The sequence below is a fragment of the Vipera ursinii genome (genome assembly GCF_947247035.1).
Source record: "Vipera ursinii genome assembly, chromosome: 3".
Taxonomy (NCBI): domain Eukaryota; kingdom Metazoa; phylum Chordata; class Lepidosauria; order Squamata; family Viperidae; genus Vipera; species Vipera ursinii.
The window spans coordinates 142358509-142384547 of record NC_139516.1 but is presented as its reverse complement, the minus strand read 5'-3'; the positions used below and the strand labels follow the sequence as shown (position 1 = coordinate 142384547).

Sequence of the window (26039 nt, the reverse complement as noted above, 5' to 3'; positions counted from 1 at the left end):
TTTCCGCAATCGTTCCCTTCTTTTTGGAGAAAAAGGGCCGCATTCTTCTTTTAGGTCTTTTTTTTCCTGAAGCTCCAGGGCATTCAGTGACAAACTCGGGACAGAAGCAAAGCAAATGATTTTCACCAAGTTGTTGGTTTATTAAAGAAATTGATAAGGTCGCCCAGCTCACACAGGAGATAGATGCTCTGGGCAGCTTGCAACTTAAAAATCCGCAAAATACCTGTAGTCCTCAACTAACGACCGCAATCGAGCAATTGAGTGAAACATTTGTTCAGTGGGTTTTGCTCCGTTTTAGGACTTTTCTTGCCACAGCTGTTAAGTGAATCACTGCAGTTAAGTTAGTAACCCGGTGGTTAAATTAACCTGGCTTCCCCATTGACTTTGCTTGTGAGAAGGTTGCAAAAGGTGATCACATGACCATGGGACACAGCAAAGGTCAAATAGGAACCTGTCGCCAAGCATCTGAATTTTGATCACATGATCATGGGGAATGCTGCAATGGTCATAACTGTGAATAAGTCATAAGTCACATTTTTCAGTGTCGTAACTTTGAAGTCACTAAATGAACTGTTGTAAGTTGAATAATATCTGTATAACCATCTTCCCCCCTCCACAGCAGCAACAACACAATGTAACCATTTGATCTGCTCCATCTCTGTTTGGGTTCCCAGATCTGCTGACAGGAACATTATCTTCAGGGCCTTGCAGAAAAGCAACAAGGTGAGGGCCAATCGTACCTCTAGGGCAGGGGTCTGCAACCGGAAAAAGGAAAAGAGCCACTCAGAACCGGTTCCATCACACAAACAAAAAAGTGGGAGCCGCAAAAAGTGCGCACGCGTGCGTCCACTCACGCGCATGCGCAAAAAACATTTTGCGCATGCCCAAAATGGGAGGCACCTGCGCGGCGACGGGTCTCCCCTTTGGAGAGGTGCGCGCCATCCCGTTCGGAGACCTGCCGCGTTCGTCAAACATGGACGAACGCGGCAGCTGTGCAAACGGGATGGCGGCGGTTTGGAGAGTGCGTGCGCACCTCTCCCAAGCCGCCGCCGTCCGGAGACCTGCCACGTTCATCAAACATGGATGAACGCGGCAGCTGTGCAAACGGGATGGCAGTGGCTTGGGAGAGGTGCGCGCGCACTCTCCAAACCGCCGCCATCCCGTTTGCACAGCTGCCGCGTTCGTCCATGTTTGATGAACGCGGCAGGTCTCCAGATGGCGGTGGCTTGGGAGAGGTGCGTGCGCACCTCCGCCCTTCGGAAAGGTGCACGCGCACCTCTCGGAACGGGCGGTGCCACTCTCCATTTGGAGAGGTGCACGCGCACCACTGCCCATTTAAAGAGGTGCGCGCGCACCGGGCGACTGGGAGCCGCAGGAGACGGCTCAAAGAGCCGCATGCGGCTCCGGAGCCGCAGGTTGCCAGCCTGTGCTCTAGGGGAATTGTTTTCCAGAGAAGGGGCTGACACTGAAATCTTTTTATATGGAGAGGGGTTTTTTTGGCATTGATTTAATAGGAGCCCTATTAATCAGCAATGGAACTTCCATATTACACATTATATGTCACTCCAAGGGTCTCCAAAACTATTCTGTACCTCTTCATTCTGGACCAATTGTAGTTTCTGAACGCTCAAGGATAGCTCCATGTAAAGCACATTGGAGTAATCCAGATGAGAGATGATTCAAGAGTATGAATGACCTGAGCTTAAAGTATCTAGTAGCAGGCATAGGAGATATGTTAATAATACCCATGCTCATACCATAGGCATTTGCAGCTTGACATGATGATGCAAAAATAACATATATAACTCAAGAGAATTGTACTGCAAACTGTACCCTTTTCTACTTGGACCCCAACATTGGATGCAGGTATAGGTAGGCCTGGTTTAGTGACCACAATTGGGACTGGCAACTTGGCCATGAAGTAAAATTAGGACTGTGCTTGTGCTTTCCTTTATTTACAGACTTGCAAAGGCTGCAAAAGTCAGGATTGGTAATTGTATTATTCATCACTGTCATAACATAGTGAATAGTCAGTAAACAAAGGCAGGGACTAATACTATTTTTGCATGGTATCTTTTCATTTTCCGCTCTAGGGGAAGTCTGTGTCATTGCTCTCGGGGGAATGAGCAAGAAGTCACACAAGTCCTACAAAAGTGTCCACCAGAATTACCATGTGAACATATAGAACACCAATCTTTACCAGTGCAGTAGCGTATCCTCTGAGATATGTCAGTTTGGTGTAAGTCATCATATTAGAAATTGAAGACTGAGTTCTAGTCCTGTCAGCTTTGTGACCTTGAGCCAGTCTCTCTCTCTCTCTCTCTCTCTCTCTCTCTCTCTCTCTCTCTCTCGCACACACACACACACACACACACACACACACACACACACACACACTGTCCTAGGAAGGCAATGGTAAGCCAGTTCTTGGAAATATTGCACAACTAGTCTGTGGAGTTACCAAAAGTCAAGGGTCACAGATATACACACACACATGGCAAGACTTGCTCCTTCTTTGGGTATTAGGCCACAGGACCAATCCTGCTGCAGTTTCTTCCAATACATCATTTTGTATCAAGCCTTCCAAATTTTCTTTGCCATTTCAAAAGAAAAGGAGAGAAAAAAATCCTCCTTGCTTCAAAGGCAAAATTATGTTTTTCAAAACATGCTGTTACCCTTATGTTTGATATTTGGGGAAATATTAATGGTGTTGTTTTCCCTCCTGATTATTAACACCCATTCCCTTCCCTCACCTTTTGCCTTTATATGTAAGAAAATCACATGTGATCCTATACTGTTCGTCCTTGCTAGGATGGTTGCTGAAGCTCCTGCTCATCACCCCTTGCCAAACTGTTATATTCTTAGTCTGTTAATAAAGATTCAGTTTACTGATTGTAGTGGCAGGTTTTACATAACTGAAAGAGAATGATAAACCAGTTTTATTTTTAAGAAGAGATTCTGGTTTATAATAAGACTAGAATAGCCTTATGCCCATCTTCTGTATTTAAAAAAATTTAAAATTGTACAAAATCATTCAAAATTTGACATAAAACAGGGAGAGGTCTGCATGAAATGGGAAAAAAATGTTGCACTTTATATTTAGGAAAAAGCCCATAACAGTTCAGAAGTTCTGATGAGCCATTTCAAGCCAGTTGTGATTTGACAGAAGTCAGACCAGGAATATACTTTGATAGTCTTGCGTAGAGATGAAACAAATCCAGACAGGTAAATGGAGCTAAATTAGTGGGCATCACTTCCTATTTCCATCATCAGTTCCCAACTGGAACATCTCAGGGGCCAGCCCCACCAATGCTTTCCTTTCCTTCCCCTTATCCATCACCATTGCCACTAAAGGCGCAGTGTGGTGTATACCAAAATTGTGCCCAGCTGCTCTGCAGTTTCTCTCTCCTGCTCAGGCACTGCTGTTGCTCTCCTGCCTCACCCTCACCCTTTTTCTCTGTGGAAGAATATTGTGGACCGTGTCCAGAACAAAACAGCCATTTTGTTCCATGCACGGAGCAAAACACCCAAATTTTGCATGTTTTGTCTGTCCCTGCTGGAAAGTATTCTGTTAAGTTTGCAGCTTTTTTTTAGGGATTGCTATGAAAACCTTCCTTGGGATTGGCCATCATTTGCTCTTTATCTCCTATTCCTTATTCTGCTTGCATAGACTAGCGATCTGTTTGCAGCATTTGTCCTGGCCAATGACCTGTAATGCAAAAATATCTTCTGGAAAAAATGTCCAACCCAGCCAAAGTCCTCCTGGTCTTTGTTTGACTTTTTTATCTATTGTTTCTTCCAGAATCCTGGCTTATTTTGATAAAATTATTGAGGAGATCTATCCGCTTGCAAGCAAAGAGGGCTCTGGCCAGCTTCCCTACAGTTGCTCCTTTGCTGCCTTCCTTCATCAGCCACCTCTGGAACATCTGGTAAACTTTTTCTTTGAGTCCATCCCGTTCGTAATCGTGGTCAATTTCATCCAGCTCTGGGTCACTGAAGCCCAGTTTACGAGCGCAGTGTTTCCACTGCTTGGACAAGTTCTCTCTCACGAGGTTTAGGTGGACATCCGAAACTATAGCAGTGCTCTCTGGTGGTAGAAAAAAGAAAAATATAAAATAAAATAAGGGTCATAAAATTGGGTGTGACTCAGTTAACAACTGCTTTGCTTAGCAACAGAAATTCTGGTCCCAATTGTAAGTTGAGGACTACCAGTATTGAAACCCCTTGATGGGTAAAACAATGAATGAACAGGCTATTGGTAACTACTGAGACGTCTGTTGCTATCTTCAGTTTCTTCATAGAATGAAATACATTCCCCTAGTTGGTGAGAAAGTTTCTCTATATGTAAAGTAATAGAACTGCCTCCTCTATTTCCACTTAAGAAAGAGTCTCAAGTCAGGCAAGAGTTCCCTTCATGTGGAGGTACCCTCTGAAACACAGATCAGAAACTCTGTGAAGATGCTTTGTGTGATGTTTTAAATAAGACGGTTGGCAAGATGTGTGTTAGGCAAACATGTTGCATGACTACCTGGTTGTGACCAAGGATCCCTTCACATGCTTTGGAGTTGAAAAGGGTGTTTCTAAACTTTTTCTAGTGATAGAATAGCTTTGGTATGGTTTGCTAAATTTTTGGCCACCAGATCAGGGCTGCAAAATTCCAGACAACTGAAGATTGGAAACGGAAGGCGGAATCTTCTGTATCTCTTTACTGTCATTTTGTGTTCATTATAGCACAGAGAAGGCAGCTTTACTAAATTTGAATCATGGTCTGCCTGCAAGGACTACAGGCTTTTATAGGATGATCCCTTTAACCTGTTACGTTCCAGCCTACGACCTGCCCTGTTTGAATGTCAGGGACAACCCTTTTTTATAATCAATAGGCTGGAACTAATCCAACCAAATTTATTTACAAAAGTTAAACGAAAAAGTTCAAACAAGACTTAAACCAAAAAGGTTAAACAAGAGTTAAACAATAACAGACCAAGACTCTATCAGAAGCTCTTCAAACGGTTGCCTTCAGCAACCAGCACTTCCCACACATTCCCCTTTTAAACAGCAGTCTCAAGGCGTGGCTTCTCATTGCCTTCTCCCGAGTTGCCTCATTGCTTTCCTCTGCTCAGTTCTGCTAGATTACCTCCTGCTTCTAGCGTCCCTGAACAGAGCCAGCTGTGGATTGTCTTCTTCCAATCCTTCATGCTCAAACAGCTGGGTCTGAGGAGGAACAAGACGGGAGGGGCCTGGCTAAGAGTTCTGCAGTGCATCAGAAACTTCCTCTGACACTACAGGCTCTCCAACCCCTCCTCCTTCTCCTCCTCCTCCTCTTCAGAATCGTCCGACTCAGCTGCCGAAACCACAGGCTGACGCTGAATCACAACATAACCATTCCATCTAATAAGGCCAAACAAGAGTAGTATAGAGCTCCATGGCTATCAATTTTTTGAACCTAAGTCCCTCCATTAAGATTTACTTCCAACATTCCACTATATTAAAGCTATATATACAGTAGCTTGCCTTGGAGTAAATTCATTTACCTAAATGAAAATACTTTTGAATGGATCCTTACAGAACATTAATGTAACTTTCTCCAATTTATGTATTTAAAAAACACTGGATATGAAATCTCTATAAATATGATCAGTAAAACTAAAATATCAAGGAAGAGTGATTCTCCTATTAAGAAAGAAAAAGCTTTACTTTTCTACTTACCAAATATTTTCTGGTGTTCTTCTGCAGAGTAATCAGTTGCTGGTGGGCTGTTCCCTCGAATATCTTGATTTTTAATTTCTAAATAGTTGTAGGAGCCTATTTGAATTCCAGTACTATTATATATGTTGTAATGTGGCGGTTCCTCTGATTATAAGGAAATATTTAGGAAAAAAAGTGTAAAAACAGAGACAAAAGCGTAAGGAATAAATAAATACCAAACTGTAGGTTAATAGATATTTGAAATTTAGAACAGTGTTCTTGCAAAAAATGACAATGGTATATAATAACCTGGGCATGATGAGGCAAAAAGAAGGCCTACTAGGCCTCTTGGGAGTGGTGTGGGGAATGAAGAGGCCCACAGACCAGTGGTGGGATTCAGCCGGTTCGGCAGAACTGGTAGTTAAAATTTTGCTGCATTCGGAGAACCGGCTGACTTCTGGAAGTCCATTCTAGGCCTCGGAGGCCTGGAGGAGGCCTCCCAGGCCTAGAACGGCCCACTGGAAGTGCATGGATGCCACTTCTGGAAATCCATTCTAGGCCTGCATCGAATAAGAGAATTGGTTGTTCAGGTATTTGAATTCCACCACTGCCACAGACTAGTTGGCTGAGGCCTCCCAGATCATGGGAGGAGGGGAGGAGCTGCAGGGCTTTTGTGGTCTTAAGGACAGGTGTGCTGCCAATCAACTGAATTTTGTTCACATAACTCTGGGGGTGCTGCAACTGTCAGAACTGTTAGGCAGGGTTCTTAAGTCCCTTTGTTCTGCACCATTGTAATTTCAAATGTTATTGAACGAATGGTTATAAGTTAAGGACTACCTTTATAGCGCTCTAATAAAGGAGGCATTCCATATATGGGTTCAGTGTTTCAGATGAAGTCTAGATCAGGGGTCCCCAACCCCCGGTCCGTGAACCAGTATCTGGCATGCCAGCAACCGGTCCGCACAAACAAGCAAAGCCCCATCCACAGGATGCAGGCAGCACACAAAACCACACACACTCTGGTCCGCAAAAAAACCTCTCCACGAAACCGGTCCCTGGTGCCCAAAAGGTTGGGGATCTCTGGTCTAGATGGCAACAAAGAGACAGAGAAAAGTCTAAACTTTACATTGCTACTTAGCTGTCATCTGGCGTTTTGGTATGTCATTTGGTATGTGCATCATTAAAAGAATGCATCTGTTTTGTTTTACCTGTAGGTATTCTGCCCATAGGATATGCAAAGTTGAATTTCCTAAAGGGAATCGACTCCACAGGACCTAAATAATTGTACAGATTGTTTCAGAATGATGTCAGAGTCGCTGTTCTTGACCTCTATAATTTTTAAGAGTATAAAATATAATTACCCAAATGAAAATCTGAGTGATGGTAATGGTACTCTGAACTTTTAGCCGGCTGATAAAAAAAAATGACTCTTCCCAATGAAGCAATCTAGTGGTATAGTAGTGTATATGCAAGATTGACTATTATAGACTCTGGTTCCAACTCTCTCTCAGCTTGTAAAAATTCACCAGTTTGGCCATTTTGTGGCAAGTAAGCTTTACTTCCATGTGATTAAAGAGAAAATCTTTACCAAACATAGTTCAGTTTCAAATGAAAATAATGCATTTTTTAAATCACTTAAGATAGCCATGCCTGGGTCAGACCACAGTCCCTTCTTAACTAGGAACTTGAATCTTGAATTTCAATATATTTTCATCTATTCAAATTTGGACTAAGAATTTGTATCCATCAAGTCAATGATGCAACCATGTGCCTTATATACAAGTGGTTCTCGACTAATGACCACAATTGAGCTCAACATTTCTGTTGCTAAATGAGACAGTCAAGTGAATTTTGCTCCATTTTACGACCTTTCTTGCCACAGTTGTCAAGTGAATCACTGCAGTTGTTAAGCTGATAACACAGTTGGAAAGTGAATCTGGCTTCCCCATTGTCTTTGCTTGTCAGAAGTTTGCAAAAGGTGATCACATGACGCCAGGATATGGCAACTGTCATAAATATGAACTAGTTGCCAAGCATCTGACTTTTGATCATGTGACCACAGCAATGCTACAATAGTGTGAAAAACAGTCATAAGCCACTTTGTTCACGGCTGTTGTAGCTTCGGACCATCACTAAACAAAACGTCACAGTAAGTCAGTCGAGGATTACCTGTATATTGTGCTATAATACTTACAATCTTCAAACTCATATGGATGGGCATTCGATTACACAAAGCTGTATTACGGTGTTACAATAGAACTTGCAAAGAATTTCATTCAGGACAGTTATTGTAACAATTTAAATTATTGTAAACCTCCAAGGTTAAGATGTCGATAGAAGTAGCTAAAGCTGGTTAGCTTTATTAGTGTAGGTTGCAGCTGGACTCTGCTTTTCTTTCTTTCTTTCCCCGCCTAGCTAATGGATGCTGTTAAAGAGCGGACACGACCATGATGCAAACAGAAATAAGCAAGCCTCCAAACTCCCACATTATCTCACTTACCCATTTCTGTGCTTAAGCTCTGGGAATAGGGATACGGACTGAATGGCTTGGCCTGACTGTGCACGCCGGTTTCTGGAACTGGTGGCTTATTGAAATTAAAGTTTGCGGCTGAGGGTGCTCCATAGAGATCTTCTGCACTTAGTACCCTTCTGGGATTTGGAGCTCCTGACCCCAAAAAGCCAGTTGGATCTATTGCTCCCGATGGTGCTGAAGGCCATGGGTGACTTGAGTGAGCTGTAGCGATATTGTTGTGACTAACACTTGCTTCGATGTTTTGAGCTCTCGGGTAAAACTCTGGTGTCTGAGGTGTGGCTGGGGCTTTGGCAAATGGGTCGTAGGATACCTTTCTCCTCCTCCTCTCCTCTTCCTGCATCTCGGCACTATACGCGGCAGAAGGATTTTCTGGCTTATCCATCCGGCTGCCGTATAAATGGTAATTTAGTTCATCCTGTAATTTTCTTTGCAAGTTTGCTGGAGGCTCAACGGCATTTTCACAGCTTTCCACCGGTTCATTTTCTGGATAGGGCGCAAACATGTTTTCATCTACGGTGTTAGCTGTGAAACCTTGAGAACTGTGCAAAGAACCAGGTTGATCTGCAGGACAGATGAGAGATTTGATTGATTATCAAAGGTTTCATGGAAAAAAATATCCAGTCCCTTTGTGGGATACCTTATTGACCAACCCCACTGAATGCAAAATTAAGATATTAACCCTATTACACCCGCCTTCCTCAACCTGGCATCCTTCAGAACATTGGGATTACAACTCCCAATGTTCTGTGCCATCAAGTCCTTTCCCACATTTGGGTATAAGTTCCACTGAATGTAGCAAGTCTTACTTAGCAAACAGAAATTTTAGTCTCTTCAATATTATCCCTACTTCACGGTTCTCCTGCCAGTTCAGTCAGCTTGGCTCAGACTGAGTTCTTCACTGCCTGCTATTCTGATGGGTTCTAATTCTGCTCTGTCTTAACCTAGATCTCTGAATAGCATATATTTGCCTTATTATGGAAGAACTCTATTCTCCTTTATAAAGTTTTTGTCATTAGGATAGCTCACATACGTTTTGCAGGTAAATGTTTCCTAGCCTGGTTGTACGTGCCTGTTCCTGTATCAAGAATGCTTTGAAGATGGTCCTTTCCAAGGCAGTACCTATGAAACCAAGTGTTATGGGGCAAACGGAAAGAGGGCATTTTCAATTAAAATGTCCCAATCTTCTAATTCCTTCTATTTTAAGCTTTCATTACAAACTTGGACTGTAAACCCTTTCCAGAAATTTTGCTACTGCGATTTCTGATCAAGGCTCAAGATTGTCCTGTATCGTGGCTTTCAAGCCACTGAGGGTTGTATGTACCGTATTTTCCGGCATATAAGACGACTGGGCGTATAAGATGACCCCTGACCTTTGAGAAGATTTTCAAGATTTTTCGTCTTATACGCCAGAAAATACGGGTACATGCCAGTTGCCAAGTGTCCGACACAAGCCCGATTCAGCCCCGTCTGATGCAGATGGTGCAAAGCCAACCTTTTGAAGCCTAAAGGGGCTTTTCCTTCCACCCACCCTTTGGAATACAAGCAAGAGCTGCGTTCACATGACGCGCTCTTCCAGGCCAGACTCTGCAAACGGCACGCCAGAAGCCGCAACCACAGTGGGAACTCCAAGTCCCCTCCTTTCGGCAGCCTGCACAGCCGAGTGCAATCCGGCTTTGAGAGCGCATTTGCAGACGGAGCAGCCGCCGTGTCTGGAGCCAAGCCCCGCCTGGGAGGCGGTTGGCCAGGCGGGTCCGGAAGATGCGCTGGAGAGCCAGGCTTGGGGCGGCCATGCCGAGGCCGGCTGGCGAGGGCCGCTGCGTGGTCTGCGGGCGAGAGGGGTGCCAGGCCGCCAAGTACCGCTGTCCGAGCTGCCAGGAGAGAGAGTGGGTAGCAGGGCGCGCTCTGCTTATGCTCAGATGCCGCTTGGGCGAGTGGGAGGGGCTTCCTGCCACTCCCGGGGTCTGGCGTTTGCAAGGGGGAGGGGAAGGGGCTTAGAGGCTCTTGGGGGTGGGAAGGGGGGTCACGTTGGAGGGGGAACTAGACTAAGGAGGCTTGAAGTTGCTTTGCAAGAACGGGGGCGCTCAATTGATTTATGTACTATTTTCTGGCGTATAAGACGACTGGGCGTATAAGACGACCCCCGACTATTGAGAAGGTTTTCATGGGTTAAAAAGTCGTCTTATACGCCAGAAAATACGGTATGTTATTTTTACAGTATTTGTTGACTTGTTTGTGATTTAACTGGTGGCTGGGCATTGAGTCAGTGCCCCAAAGCCCCTTTCCTTATATCTGTTAACCTCATTGTTTTCCCAGGTGGACATCTTGAAGTGTGAGCCTGTTGGTTGGGTAAGCCTTTGTAAGATGTAACAATAAAACACATTTCTTTTTTTAAAAAAAGCTTGAAAGTACAGTAGCAGCTAATGCAAAGCAGGAACTCCTTCCCACCTTGTCAGGTGCATTTTGTTCCAGTTGCAGATTTGGGGGGGGGGGTTAGGGGGGGGTAGAAAATGCAAAGCAGTCACAGAGGTCTTACACAGGAACTTTATCTAGTAACATTAGTAAACACAGAGATTCCTGCCAGTCAGTCAGAGGCTCTGAATAATAATAGCCAATGATGAGGGGTAAGAATAATAATTTTAAAAAGCTCTGGGTGACTCCTCAGTGAAACTGCAACTGGACAATGCAGAGTCCCTCCCTCATTCTAGTCAGAAATAGTTAAGGGTAGTGAATTCTGCACCAAAATGCATGCGTTCTGATGGCTGAAGGGAATATGATCAACCCTGAATTTATGATTTCAGTAGCTATGAATCTGCTAGAGATTTTGCACCTGTTAAAGAGTCCATGGTATTATGAAAAAATAGGGATGATCAAAAGATGAGTCATTAAGCAACACAATCCTGTCTGTGCATGGATTTTATCTTCTATTGCAGGGGTGTCAAACTCAATTTCATTGAGGGCCGCATCAGCATTGCAGTTGCCCTCGGGGCCAGGTGGGTATGGCCAGGGTGGGCGTGGCCTACTGGGTGGGCGTGGCTAGAGTGCATATGGCCTACTGGGTGGGCGTGGCCAGCTCTACATCATTCACATCAAGGGTGCCTATGGGGGCCTAGGCAGGAGTGGGACAGATCTGAGGGTCTGTGGCAGAAGGAGGGTCTCTGGGCCAGGGCCAAGGCAGTGGGGGCCGTTCCCTCACTGTTTCATGTGGCTTCGCGGGCCACATGAAACCACTTTGCGGGCTGGATCTGGCCCCCAGGCCTTGTGTTTGACATGTCTGTTCTATTGGAACTTTTTTTTTTAAAGAATCTGCCATGACAGAAATGTGCCGTGTAAAATAAAACAAAAGGAGAGGCTTTACTGGAGGGATCATGTGATAGGAGGTCTGATTAGTATCCTTTACAATCCTGTAGCTTCAGAAATACTCATTTTTCTAGACACGAGTCTCTAATATAGTTTTAGTTGAAAAGCTCTGGCTGATTATCAGGCACCACTACCTCTGGAATCTGTTGGACCAGCAATAGTGTAAATTGGGTATAAATAAAATAAAATACCTGATCGAGCTCTGCTGGGAGTTTCTGACACAGCATCTACTTGGAGAGATTCCATTCGTTTTACAAGTTCGATTGGTTCAGGATATATTTCCTATTATACAGAACAAGTATAACAAAAGGCAATGAAATTGTAGGAAGTATTTAATAGGAATACACAATAGGGTACCTGAGAAAGGTAACCCTGAAGGACTGTAAGCTATGTATTTGATAACTTACTTTTAATTTTCTTACGTTGTCTTCCACATCCTTTTCAAATTTTTCATAGTAATATGGTTTGTAAATCAAATTTATTTCTGCAATAAAAGAATTAGTGGAAAAATTGTAATAAAAGTCAATAATGCCATACTAGAAATGAGCTGTAACAATGTTAATTTATGTTTGCACATAATTCTAAGTTATGATTAGAATTAGAATTGCTTTAGACTAGCATTGTCCCTTGAGTTCTGTAAAAGAAAAGTTCTACAGTAGTATGTAGTTTTCTCTAAATTATTTTAGTACTAATAGTTACAGAAATGATAAATAATCGGCCTGGCTATAATAATAGATTATGTGATATATAGAGATATGCTTAATATCCAGATTTAGCCAGACACACGCTATGTATTTGTAAAATTGAAATCAAAATGTCTCTATATAATTATTCAGGGGTGGGTGGATCAATGCATATGCGAAAGTTCCTTGTAAAGAAACTTTTCACTTATTCCCCGAAAATAGACTAAATAGGAATGGAATGAGAAAAACAAAGTCACTGGACATACTTTGTTATGTAAATCCTTTTTTTTGAGCTTTTACAAGAAGTAATCAATGTATGTTATCAGGTTGCATTAAAGTTCCTACATGTAGTTTTCAAACTATGTTATATATGTGTGAGGTGATCTTACAATATGGTGGAGAAATTATTTAGATAATTTATGATTTATGAGATTTGATATAATGCATGAAAACCAGCTCTCTTCCAGATTTCAGAAATCAGGAAATCTATATAATTCCTTTTCACTAAGTTTTTAGGAGATATGTGAAGTCTTTTTCAGTTCTAGTTCAGAAACCCTTTGAGCTCTTGATGCCTGCATTGTTTGTTTTAATGTGTACAGTGAAATGTTGTGTTGCATGAATCACAAGGCTGTATAAAGTATGGGAGAGTTCCATGTGCACCTTGCCTTGTTTCACTCTACTGCTTACAGAAATCTATCCATATTTTCTTGATGTCCATTTGTGTACTACCATTATCTTTTTGGCTTGCTATAAATAATTAGCAGAAGTATCTTGTATTACCTGCAAAGGTTGGGCGATCATTTGACTGTTGCTGCCAAGAGCGTTCCATTAAACTAATAATCTCATTTGGACAATGGCCTTCCACCTCTTTGATAGGTGGTCTGTTGCCTGCTGTGACACAATAGCACAGTTGTGTATCAGTCACAGCATCTGGATGAGGCAGAGAGAGAAGAATTGAGCGTCAGTAACATGAAGCTGACTACATGCAGCACAATGTTTTATAAACTAGAGATATTTGATCGTCAACTTGGTGTTAAAGCCTTGGTGAAGCAGTGGGCTAATGCCTCCTTAAGTAATACCAGCTGCCTGAAATTAGTGCAGGTTCGAGTCCCACCAGGCTCAAGGTTGACTCAGCCTTCCATCCTTCCGAGGTAGGTAAAATGAGGACCCAGATTGTTGGGAGCAATAAGCTGACTTTGTAATAATGCCGCTTGGGGGGGGGGGCAAAAGCCCTAATAAGCAGGCATATACATAGAATGAAGGCTATTGCTAAGCACATTGATTTGTGCTTCTTAGATTGTAAGCCACCCTGAGTCTTTGGAGAAGGGCGGGATATAAATGGGATTAAAAAAACAAAAACAAAAACTCGTACTCTCATAAGGTTCTTTGGCAGCAAAAATGGCCCATAAGACGATGCCAAAACTGTACACGTCTGATTTCTCCATAGGCACTGCGTTGATGTCCTGCAGATGTTCCGGGGCCATGTAGGAAAGGGTGCCAGCGTTACTCTTGGAATTCTGTTTGATTTTCCTCTGTCGACTGGTCTCTTCTTTAGTCAGCCTGCTCCAGTTTTTGAAACAAGCCACACCGAGGTCTGCTATCTACAAGACAGATGAGAGAAGAACTTTTGGAAGAAGAAGAAGAAGGGAAAGGAGAGGGGTCCACATGGGGTAGGATGATCTGTCCATTTTGTGCTTGTGTCATAATGTGGCACGCACATATAAATAAACTGGAGCTTTTGTTGCAACGAGTGGCCTGCCTCAGAACGTGGCCCAGCTTGAAGCAAAAAAAGACTCTTGACAGGTGACATGCTGACTTGTATTGACTGTTTACAATATATTTTGATATGTCATCCAATATGGTAGGTTTCTCTGACCAGCAAAGCAAAAGCAATATTCCAATGCAAACAAATCAGAAAGGCTTGCAGTACCGTAAGAATAAGGTTTAGGCCAGGGTTTCCCAAAACTGGGCCACACAAACAAGCAACACCCTATCTGAGGGATGCAGGCAAGTGCGCCAAAACCACGCCTTTCTGGTCCGCAGAAAAACCTCTCTCCACGGAACCAGTCCCTCATGTACAAACGGTTGGTGTCCACTGGTTTAGACTAACTTCTGGGGGACACATAGTGACCTGAAGACATCTGTGCAAAAGCAGAGCCTGCAGCACAGATTAAACAATTGGTGAGTAGACCATTATTTGGAGCCTCTCCAAATATGGAAAAGATGGGACATCACCCACATGTGCTCCAGATGGCAGCTTCTTGTAACAGCAGTCTCCCACTGGTTTAAACACTGGAAATGCTTAAGCATTGGAATAGCCCAGGGGTAGGCAACCTTGGCTCTCTTATGACTCGTGGACTTCAACTCCCAGAATTCCTGAGCCAGCCATGCTGAGGAGAAATGGAGAGGTTTCCAAGCTGAGCCATCCTGGCTCAGGAATTCTGGGAGTTGAAGTCCATGAGTCATAAGAGAGCCAAGGCTACCTACCCGTGGAATAGCCTATTAACCATATTAAAGTTATTAGGAACCTTCAGAATAAGTTGGAAAAGTAAATAGGTAAGTTTAGCTTCAACTCTGAATAAAACAAAAATGACAAGATTAAGAACTTAAAATAATTTGAAATAAACAGCAGAAAGCTAAGTAAGAAGGTTATACCGGTACATGGATTAAGGTTCCAGATAAATTTGGAATATTGACTTTTACTATAAGACTTTGGTATTCATTATAAAAAAAATAAATAGCTTCTTGTGGGAACCACGGTTATTTTGACTGTCTTGGCTCATAACAACTCTGATTTTAGAAACTGGACACTGAAGGACGCTAAAGATTCATAGTAGAAGGGGGAAAAAATATAAGCTAGCTTTTTGGTGTCAGTTAACTGGGACTTACAAAACTACACAAAATGTCACAACACTGAAAGTATTAAAGGAGATTTTTGAAAAATGAAGCCAGTTGGTTCTTATTAGCTCTTCTGTCCTATTGAGTTCTTGTGTACAATAGCCAGAAGTGTGTGGTTTAGATCAGTTCCCCAATGTTTCCGGCTTTGTGGACTGGCGGGGGGGGGGGGGAACAGAGGGGATGCTTCTATGCGAGCGCGAACCTCCATTTGCACGAGCCGTGCGCACACACGCTTGCCACTCACTTAAATGTGCTGGTGATGACCTATAAAGCCCTAAATGGCATGGGTCCAGATTACTTACGGGAGCACCTGCTGCCGGCGTCAACTTCCCTTCGTCCTGTGCGCTCCCACAGAGAGGGCCTCCTCAGGGTGCCGTCGGTCAGGGACTGCCGGCTGGCAGCCCCCAGGGGGAGAGCATTCTCTGTGGGCGCGCCAGCCCTTTGGAATCAATTGCCTGTTGAGCTCTGGATGGCTCCTGACCTTCGCTCTTTCCGCCGTGATCTGAAGACCTGGTTGTTTGAACAGGCCGGTCTGGACTAAGGGCTTGGGTTTATTTTTAACTATTTATTGTTAGGGCTAAATTAATTTAATTTTACTTTTAACTTTTGTACGTTGTATTTTATTGCCCTGTACACCGCCCTGAGTCCATTGGGAGAAGGGCGGTATAAAAATAATAATAATAATAATAATAATAATAATAATAATAATAATAATAATAATAACAACAACAACAACAACAACAACAACAACAACAATAATAATAAAAAATGGAGTGTGCGTTCACAGGCGGTTTCCACAGCCCGGTTACAAACTCCTCACAGCCCACAGGTTGGGGATCCCTTATTTAGATGGCCCTTGCTGTAATTTTGTTGAACTGCTTTTTAACCTTATGACTGGCTTGCTTTCTTTCTGAACAAGATAGTCATTAAGTCAGAACTGTTTTTATCTTTTGATTCATGCCTTTTTTAAGAACAATAAAATAGAATTGCAATGACATATAATTTAACAGCATTCGGCCTCCACGTGATCCCCAACCTCTTTCGCATAGTCCATAGGCCCCAAAGACCTACGGACCCCATCTTCTGATGCTATTTTAATCTTGCCCGATGTAATCCTCACTGGTGAAACTCTTAAAAATTAATTATCCTCAGGCCATCAAAAATGCTGATGACCTGACCACAGGAAGAAGCTGATCTGGCAGAATGCAAAATCAACAGTAAAAGCTGAAAAGCTATGATGGTGGCTCTTGTCACTGTTGACCATTCATTCATTTTCTTAGTCCCTTTCTAGAAACCCCGTAAAATATTCCAAAAAGCCATTTGAAGTAGTATGCAAATTAACATTACTATTGTTTTTTTTTCGTCTTCCATCCCAGTTATTTTTCCTGTAACAGAAGTGGCAAGTGATTCTCAGCTCCCTTTTGGTAGCCATGGAACCACGATAGAACATAACGGCTGAAAACTGGGAGAAACGGTTGAGAAATTTGGTGCAAACCTTTACATTTAAGCCACAGTTCACTTGTAAAGAAAATCCTTAAAAACTGACTTCCCTACTAACATTCTAAAAGCTATGCTCAAGCAGGTTGTGATTTTTGATTTTAAGCCTAGAATGTGCAACCTGGTATTATCCAGATATATTGGTTTCTCCTTCCAACCAGCACAATCAGTAGCAAGATGTCAGGAGCATTAAAATCTAGATATCTGGAGGTCATGAGGATGTGACATCATGCATTCTGAGACCCTCACTCTCTCCCACCCTGCCTGGAGTGAGTTTTCTGTGTGAAGAAAGTCTTTTGCACACTTCCTGGCATCTTCCCCTTTGCCCAATACAAAAAACCTGAAATGACATTGCAGGAAGGCAAAGAGTAAACAATATAGTAGAGCGAGAAAGGAAAATTGAGTTCCTCTACCACAAATCCATCTAGTGAAAGTTAAGCTCTCCCATTCACCCCTTTGTAGCCTAACAGACAAGCATACATTTAACAAACACTTGCGTTTCTGATTTTACTAGAAACTGAAAATGTGTCTGTGTGTGCCTGTATGTTCCTGTTACCTTAATGTGAAAATCTTCATCCACAAGAATATTTTCTGGCTTCAGATCCTTGTGCACTAAACCTTGTTCTGTTAGGTAAAGCATTCCTTCAATGATCTCCAGAACAAAGCGTCCTTTCACAGGCAAACATATAGGAGTCTGTAAGAAAAACAACAACAACGCACTTCCAGAAAAATATTGATTACGTTTGGTCTAGATATCTATAAAACTGAATTTACCAGGTCAGATAGAAGGCTATGAAACAATTTCTGAGTTATTTAGATCCATTAATGCAGGACATTGGCTAGGCACGATGGATATTCTAATCCAACACATCTGGAGGGCATTCACTTGGGGAAAGGTTTTCAGTGGATTATGCTGTGAGTTATCGATATACTTCCTACTTACTGCTTTTAGAACAGACATCAAGTCTCCTTTGCGTACGTATTCAATCACAAGGGAGTAGTTTCCATCTTCCAGGATGACACCCAGTAGTTTTACCACCCGATCGTGATTTAGTTTGTGCATGATCATGCCTTCCTTTAGAAGGGAAGCGTTACCTCTGGAAAATAAATGCTATAGGCGTTATCAAGAGAACTAGAGGTCTAACTTTCTAAAATCTATGCTCAAGTTGCGTTTTTTTAGACTTTTAAGCCTGGAATAGGAAACCTAGTATTTTCCAAATATATTGGTTTCTCCTTCCAGCCAGCACGATCAGTAGCAAGATGTCAAGAACATTATAATCTGGAGGCCACCAGGATGCCTAATCCCACTTTAGTTTTATTCACATGAACTTACTGAAATGATGGGTCAAATTATGATGATAACAGGCACAGCTAAACACAAGCCATAATCCCTAGTGCCACCAGGTCTGTTACACTACAAATCTCGCAAACCTTAATCAACTGTGATGTTTGAGATGAAACACACCTGAAGTATACCACACACTGCAGAAAACTGGTATAACGAAACTGCAATCCCTGAAGGGTGAAGGAATGAGAAGTGATCTTGCATATGAATGGCAATTCCTATTATTGCCAGTGGTGTATTTTATATATTTTCATAGCATCAGGAATACTCAAGTACTCAAGTTCATTCTTTTTGGCTTTTACAGTACCTCTTACATTTCAATAAGTATCTGGGTCTGGAGAAAAGCTGCATTTTAATCTTCACAGTAAATTAGTACAGGACATTATAGGAAGTTAAAATGCCTCCTACCATTGGCATCATGTAAAAAAAAAAAAGGACCCTTTGAAATATATGGGGATGATCATCGGCAGATACCTGAAGGAACCCCTCAGGTGGTACCTTTTGTAGAGGCAGGAGTAATGAACCACTTGCAGCAGAAATGCGCTGAAAGGCTCCAAGATCAAAAATCATAGCAACTACTTCCTCCGTGATTCTGAGTTCAATGCGACTTAAATTGGATAACGTATTGTCAGCTGCAGGAGAATAGGGCAAGAGCCCTTGTGTCCTGCTTGCACACTTTTCTCAAGACAAATCTGGTGTGTCTGGGAGAAGCCAAATGCTGGATAAGATAGAGCAACAGTTTGATCTAGCTGGGTTCCTTTTATTTATTTATTTATTTATTTATTTGTTTTTATAAACCGCCCTTCTCCCGAGGGACTTGGGGCGGTGTACAGAATAAGGTAGGTATACAGATTGAACAATAGTGAAAAAAACAATAGTAAAAACAAACTGGGACCCCAATTAGAGCTATCAGGCCAGGCCGGACTGCTGGAACAGGTAAGTTTTTAAGTCGCGCCGGAAGGTGCGGAGGTCGGGGGCCATCCGGATTTCGGTTGGCAAGCTGTTCCAGAGGGCTGGCGCACCCACTGAGAATGCCCTCCCCCTGGGGGCCACCAGCCGACATTCCTTGAGCGGTGGCACCCTGAGGAGGCCCTCTCTGTGGGAGCGCACAGGACGGTGGGGTGCTGACATTGGCAGAAGGTGCTCCCGTAGGTAGTCCGGACCCATGCCATGTAGGGCTTTGTATGTCATTGTTAGCACCTTGAACTTCACACGGAAGGCAACTGGAAGCCAGTGCAGCGCATGGAGGAGAGGTGTGATATGGGAGTATCGGGAGGCTCCCAAGAGTGTCCGTGCCGCTGCACTTTGCACCAGTTGAAGCTTCCGAGTGGATCTCAAGGGCAGCCCCATGTAGAGAGCGTTACAGTAGTCTAGGCGAGAGGTCACAAGGGCATGGGTGACTGTACGTAAGGCATCCAGGTCCAGATAAGGCCGTAATTGGCGAACTAGTCGAACCCGGGAGAAGGCCCCCTTGGTCACAGCTCCTATGTGATCTTCCAGGGAGAGCTGCGAGTCTAGGAGGACACCCAGGTTGCGGGCCCTATCAACAGGGGGTAGTAACTTTTACGTTCTTATTATACACCACTGGGAAAATCTCGCTTTAGTAATAATCTCTGGTAATCAAATCTTTAAAAATATAGAATAAGAACAAATTCAGCCATAAAACCAGCTAATCTGATTTGAAATTACCAGGGTGCTAATGGCCAACAAGTATGTCCTGCCCTCTCCTGTCTGTGAAGAACATTTCCACAACTTACTCTGTGCGTTTAGGTCCAGTATACACAGTTTTTAATACTACAAGCCCATGACTTTTGTGGTAGCATAATGAGACTGCTCCAAAACCACCAGCATTCAGCTGACTTTTTTCCAAAAAGTCCTCCGATTTCATCTGGATGTTATCCAAGTCCATGATTCCGGTTCACAGAGTACTTTAATTCAGGAAAAAAAAATCCAGTGCCTGAAACGTTAATACAGAAGAGAAAATAATTTATGCTCCATCCTTCCATTCCCACTCTAAATTCTGGACAAAGCAGGTACTTTTGTAACCTTCTAAAACGTTCAGAAGATGACTTCACCTTCAGCACACAAGTGCATATTCAGAAGTAAATCCCCAAATATTCAACGGTACATGCTTAGGAACGAAACCCCAAAATAAGTTTGAATTTATTTATTTATTTATTTAATTGCATTTATATACTGCCCTTTCCCTGAGGACTCAGGGCGGTTTACAGGGAGTTAAAAATCAACCATACAAAAGTTAAAAAACCAATTTAAAAAAGATTAAACCAACCCTGTACAATTAAAAACCCCAATTAAAATAAATTTCTCCTCAGCCTGGGCCCGAGAGCTCAAAGAGCCAGGTCTTCAGGCCCCGGCGGAATGATCGGAGGTCGGGGGCAGTCCTCAGCTCTACTGGCAGCTGGTTCCAGAGGGCAGGCGCCCCCACTGAGAAGGCCCTATCCCTGGGTGTCACCCGCCGGCAATCTCTTACCGGCGGGACCCTGAGCAGACCCTCCCTGTGGGAGCGCACTGGGCGAAGGGCACTTGATGCCGGCAGCAGGTGTTCCCTCAAATACCCCGGACCCAGGCCATGGGTATTCGCTGTCTCAATCAGAGTACCTTGGCATCCTCCAGATGTTTTGGACCTCAGGCTAACCATGGTGATACTATAGTTGATGGGAGTTATTACCCAAAGTATGCAAAGAGCAATCAACAAGTCTACTCCCTAATTTAAAGAGGTAAACGGATCATATATTTAAAAACAATATATGGCCAAAGTTTTCAGCATAGCAACTGGATTACCTACTCTCCAAATTAACCAGGGATAGGATTCTGCATGTATGATGCATATCATTATAATGAATGTACGCATCAGTGTTCATGTCTATGAAGATTCTCAGTCATCCAGCTCACGGGTGTCCCAAAGATTCCGTTCGAAAGGCAACCAGACTGTCTTGTGTTTTCCTTTCCTTGCAAACGTTTCACTTCTCCTCCAAGAAGCTTCTTCAGTTCTAAACTTCTTGGAACTGAAGCGAAACGTGTTCAGGGAAAAAAACTGAGAAAGTCTAGTTGCCTTTTGAACAGCACTTTTGGGACATCAGTGTTCGGTAAGTCTAGAAGAGTTCATATAAAAAATAAACAAAATCAGGAAAAAAGGGGAAAAATTTTTTTGAAAAAAAAAAACCCATCACCATATTTTTTAAAAATACATCATGAAGATGGTAGCAAAAACACATAAGCTAGCTGGCTCAGCTGGAAGACACCTCTTCTACAAAGGCTCAGGGGTTGCTGAAGAATCCCGTGCTATAGAGTGCTCTTGCATAAAGCCTTCTTTCGTGGCATCTCAAAACCATCTCCTTGGCCACTGCAGCACTAAATAATAGAATAGATGGGAGTTTTTAGCATTTTGAGGAAATTGCCTTATTAAGTTAAATTTCTTCATTAAATTAGATGTCTTCCAACTTAGACCAGGGCTCTTCAAACTTGGCCCTTTTATGACTCGTGGACTTCAAGTCCCAGAATTCCTCAGCCAGCGTGCCTGGCTGAGGAATTCTGGGAGTTGAAGTCCACGAGTCATAAAAGGGCCAAGTTTGAAGAGCCCTGGTTTAGACAGATATTTTTTCAAAGATACCAAAGATTGAATCTTGGACATTTCCCTTATGTGGAAAGCTTGTGATGATCTATCAGAGACATCTCTTTCCCTGCAGACCTGTAGCACCATCTAAAAGAAATCAGCATGCTTCAGAAAAGTTTCAAAAGAGATGGCACAGAATGCAGAGAATCACAGCATCCCCTTTTTGAAATCTCAACAGATTAGGCTCCATACATAATTCAAGAAGGGGTTCCTTCAGAGTATGGGAAAAACACCCTAAAATGGGTGCTTTAATAAGCATGGTTTGGAATTCAGCACCAACATTTTAAATAGTTTTACATGATAATAAGATAACCTTTATTGTCATTGTTTTACTGTGGGCACAACGGCACACATCAAAAATGAAATTTAGATGCAGGAGCTGACAAAAAGAAAAGATGAGATGTGTATCAGGAGGGATGAAAAAACGATACAATTGCACTATTCTAGGCATGAACCTAGCACGCAAATCAGGAAACCTGCCAATACTGTACAATGTAGAGTAACAGTAACCTGCCAATACTGTACAGTGTAGAGTAACAGAAATCCAGGCAGAACACAACTAATACATGGACAAATTGCTTATCTGTGGAATAAGATATGAACAAATTCTCCAAATTTATTTAGCGTATGGCAAAAATGTTAAAAAGCACACAATTACATTCTCAGTGAGTAAAAGATATTTAGGAGACATCATATACTGGTACCTCTTATTTGCCAGCAGAACACTAGGCACACACACTGAAAAGTTTGCTTTGTAAAGGTGACTCAAAATGATAGACTGAATAAAAGGTGCTTATGGAAGCTAGGGATGCGGTGGCTCAGTGGGTTAGGATGCTGAGCTTGTCGATCAGAAGGTCAGCAGTTTGGCGGGTCGAATCCCGTGTGCCGCGTATCAGAGTGAGCGCCTGTTATTCGTCCCAGCTTCTGCCAACCTAGCAGTTCAAAAACACGTAAAAATGCAAGTAGAAAAATAGGGACCACTACGGTGGGAAGGTAACAGCGTTCCGTGCACTTTTGGCCACATAACCACGGAGACGTCCTCAGACAAGCACTGGCTGTTCGGCTTTGAAACGGAGAGTCGGAAACGACTAGCATGTGTGGGGGATCCTTTACCTTATGGAAGTAAAGTTATGTTTTCATGTGTCTGCTCATGACTTATTTTACTTTGTCATTTTATTTTTTTAAAATTAAAAAAATCATTAATTTTATATATAACCCCCCCTTGGAGCTCTTTCGTCAAAAAGATAGAACGCTGGCATTAATTTAGCATTTCCAGATTTTGCTTTTAGAGGCAATTCCTAGAACTGCCTACCTGAAGGCATTGGGCTACACTTATAAAATTTCTCCCTTAACAGATTCTGTTTGAAAGGTGTCAGATGTGATGAGTAAATAGATTTGGTTAAGGGAGGGGGGGAGCGCATCCCTCCTAAAATTCTAAGGATAAGGAAGGGAGATCGGGGAATGAGTCTTTCCTGGAAGCACCTAATTTCTGATAAGGTTGACTGGATTTAAACCCACAAATCCGGAAGGGCATTAGGTTGCTTTTTCTTTCTGCTAGCTAGCCTATTTTGGTTTTCAGATTTACGAAGTCAGCTCAGTTCCTTTTTTTCCTCAGACGCGCACACTCACACACGGGCTCCGCGCGCCATCACAACTTCAGAGGCATTAAAAAGAAGCGGAGAACGAAAGAGCCGTTTGCGAACTGTTAAGATCTATGGATTTCAGCTCCCCAAATTGCCCCAGCCGTCTGTCCGGTTAAAATCCGCATATTTTAAAAGTTACTGAGGTTGAGAAACGCTGACTTCTGACTGCAAACGGGGGGAAAAAAAATAACGGCTATATCGCGGACTTGGTAGCTGGGCGGAAGGGCTGGTCTAAAGCAGGGGTCTTCAAACTCGGCCCTTTTATAACTCATGGACTTCAACTCCCAGAATTCCTCAGCCAGTGTGCCTGACTGAGGAATTCTGGGAGTTGAAGTCCATGAGTCATAAAAGGGCCGAGTTTGAAGACCCATGGTCTAAAGCAGGGGTCGGCAACCTCGGCTCTTTTATGACTCGTGGACTTCAACTCCCAGAATTCCTGAGCCAGCTATGCTGGCTCAGGAATTCTGGGAGTTGAAGTCCACGAGTCATAAAAGAGCCGAGGTTGCCGACCCCTGGTCTAAAGGCTCCAAAGTCTCAAAGTGCTTTCGGTTTCATTTTCGACTTTCCCGCCTCCCAGTTTCCTCCCGCCCCCCCCCCACCCCGGATCATTAAGGAAATCAACCGCGAGTGATTAACATCCCGAGAGCAAACAAAGGCCATGGCTCTCTCCAACCCCTTTAAGAGTGAGCGACCCATCCTTAATAGTATTTTCTCTTCAGCGGATGCGGGGAAAAAGTAGGAAGAAATGCGCGCCGGGGGGGGGGGAACACTTCAGAATCGTGATGTCTTCGGGTTGAACAGAGACACGGGGAAAACCGACCCGATTCCCTTTTTACCTATTATCCTCCAAAGCGGGGTTCACCCGTTTGCGCGCTTCGGAAGCTTGGGGCTCCCCTCTTGCTAAATACACCGCCGCTCGGAAAGCGCCTCTTTCTTCCTTCTTCGCCGAATTCTTTCGGGGCGGAGTTAGGCGGTGCAAAACAGGCCGGAAGCTCCCTTCAGCCTATGAAACACGCATTTCCCGAGGGTTCACTTGGACACGTGAAGCCTCTTAGATGTCAGGCCTCGGCTTCGGAAGCCAGAGGTTCTGATCCAAATCAAACCTTTATTAGGGTGAGAAGATCAGTATTATTATTATTTTTTTTAAAAAAGAACAGCTACAAAATGAAAATATGAAGCTAAAAAGAAAGAAAATTAGTACAAATTTTCAGATCTCGCATCGAGGCAGAGAACTGGACAACCTGGAAAGCTTTATCCAAACATCAATCAGATAAAGAATGATAAATAGCAGACGTGTTTCCTACCAGAAAATTCTTTCATGATAGATAAATATGGCTCAGAGACTCCCCTGAACCATCCCTACAAGGACATGTAAAGGTAAAGGTTCCCCTGCACACGCGTGCTAGTCGTTTCCAACTCTAGGGGCTGGTGCTCATCTCCGTTTCAAAGCCGAAGAGCCAGCGCTTGTACGAGGACGTCTCTGTGCTCATGTGGCTGGCATGACTAGACGCCAAAGGCGCACGGAACGCTGTTACCTTCCCACTATAGTGGTCCCTATTTTTCTACTTGAATTTTTATGTGCTTTTGAACTGCTAGGTTGGCAGAAGCTGGGACGAGTAACAGGCGCTCACTCTGTTACACGGCACTCGGGATTCGACTGCCAAACTGCCGACCTTCTGATCGACAAGCTCAGCGTCCTAACCCACTGAGCCGAAGTGTACACTGAAGTTTAAAACATAATAACAAGTTCTAACATCGATGGAGTCCAAGCCAATCTCTAAACAAAAGGGACATTTTTAGTGCATGTTGGGACTGCAGGGATAGATGAGATAGCTTCATGGATGTTAGGATTTCTAAAAGGACAGCGTAGAAGAGCTGGGACTTGACCTAGGCTAGGAAGACCTCCACAAGATGCAGAAAGGAAGTAGGTGTCTTTTGAGTAGAAAAAATTCAGGATAGCTGAGGAACTACACTGTGAACCATTTTCCAGATATAGAAAGTGTTTGTGGTCAGGCAAGCCCTGGAATATCCCAAAGGTTTTTCACAAAGCAACTGGGCTTTCTTGTTTTTCATGAAAACATTTCATTTCTCATCCAAGAAGCTTCTTCAGATCTGACTGGATGGTGGGGAATGGAAGGATTTATACTCTTTGCAGACATCTGGTCATTTGCATTCTTTTAGAGTCATTGAGGCCACTTGGAGGTTTATCTGGTCATCAGGGTCACCTGAGTAGTGCAAATGGGTGTGGAGCCTTCTTAGAACTGCTGAAAGGACTGTGTTGTAGATAGATGATGTCGTATCCCTTCCCCCCCTCCCCCGTTGAGAGAGGGCTGTTCAATTTTGAGATAGATGGCCTCTTTGACCCCTCTTTCAAACCAGCGGTCCTCTCTGTCCAAAATGTGGACTTTGCTGTTTTCGAAAGACCTGAATGACTGAGAATCTCCATAGACGTTAAGCTGGTAATCATGGTATTTATAAGTATACCCCTCTCAATATATTCCCATTAATTTGCCAGTTATGAATGTCATGCTACTTTTATACAACTATCAGGACTTCAATTTTCTGACAATGTATTACTAGTTTTCATTCTGAATAGAACAAAACCAAAGTTCTCCATTTCTCTCCTACTCCCACTTAGGAGAGAGACACATTACGTTTCTGCTTATAGAAGAGCTGGATCCACTTGCCCTGCTGATACAGGGGAGGGATGAGTGGGGAAACAAAGGGCTGGAATTATTGGGTTGGTGTTATGTATTGGGCTCAA

General features: G+C 43.2%; 1 protein-coding gene across 2 annotated transcripts; it reads right to left on the bottom strand.

Moving 5' to 3' along the window:
* Positions 1–2921: 2921 nt before the first annotated feature.
* Positions 2922–24211, bottom strand: RIPK1 (receptor interacting serine/threonine kinase 1). Of its 2 annotated transcripts, XM_083358389.1 has the most exons (14): positions 24112–24211; positions 22337–22564; positions 19756–19955; positions 17597–17750; positions 17210–17347; positions 13631–13859; positions 13039–13188; positions 11983–12059; positions 11767–11857; positions 9245–9337; positions 8186–8779; positions 6894–6959; positions 5707–5850; positions 2922–4087 (listed from the first exon to the last, which is right to left on the bottom strand). In XM_083358389.1, the coding sequence occupies exons 3-14, from the start codon at positions 19905–19907 to the stop codon at positions 3783–3785; spliced, it is 2193 nt and encodes a 730-aa protein (XP_083214515.1). In that variant the 5' UTR covers positions 19908–19955; positions 22337–22564; positions 24112–24211; the 3' UTR covers positions 2922–3782. The 2 variants fall into 2 exon arrangements, with proteins under 2 accessions (XP_083214515.1, XP_083214516.1); XM_083358390.1 differs by lacking the exon at positions 22337–22564 and having other exon boundaries at positions 24112–24187.
* Positions 24212–26039: the final 1828 nt, after the last annotated feature.

Coding starts and splice junctions, on each gene's coding strand:
- RIPK1 (XM_083358389.1), bottom strand. CDS start 19,907: ATGGACTTGGATAACATCCAGATGAAATCGGAGGACTTTTTGGAAAAA. Junction 13,860..17,209: donor ATGAAGATTTTCACATTAAG/GTAACAGGAACA, acceptor TCTGTCTTGTAG/ATAGCAGACCTCGGTGTGGC. Junction 12,060..13,038: donor TGATCGCCCAACCTTTGCAG/GTAATACAAGAT, acceptor CTTTTATTGCAG/AAATAAATTTGATTTACAAA.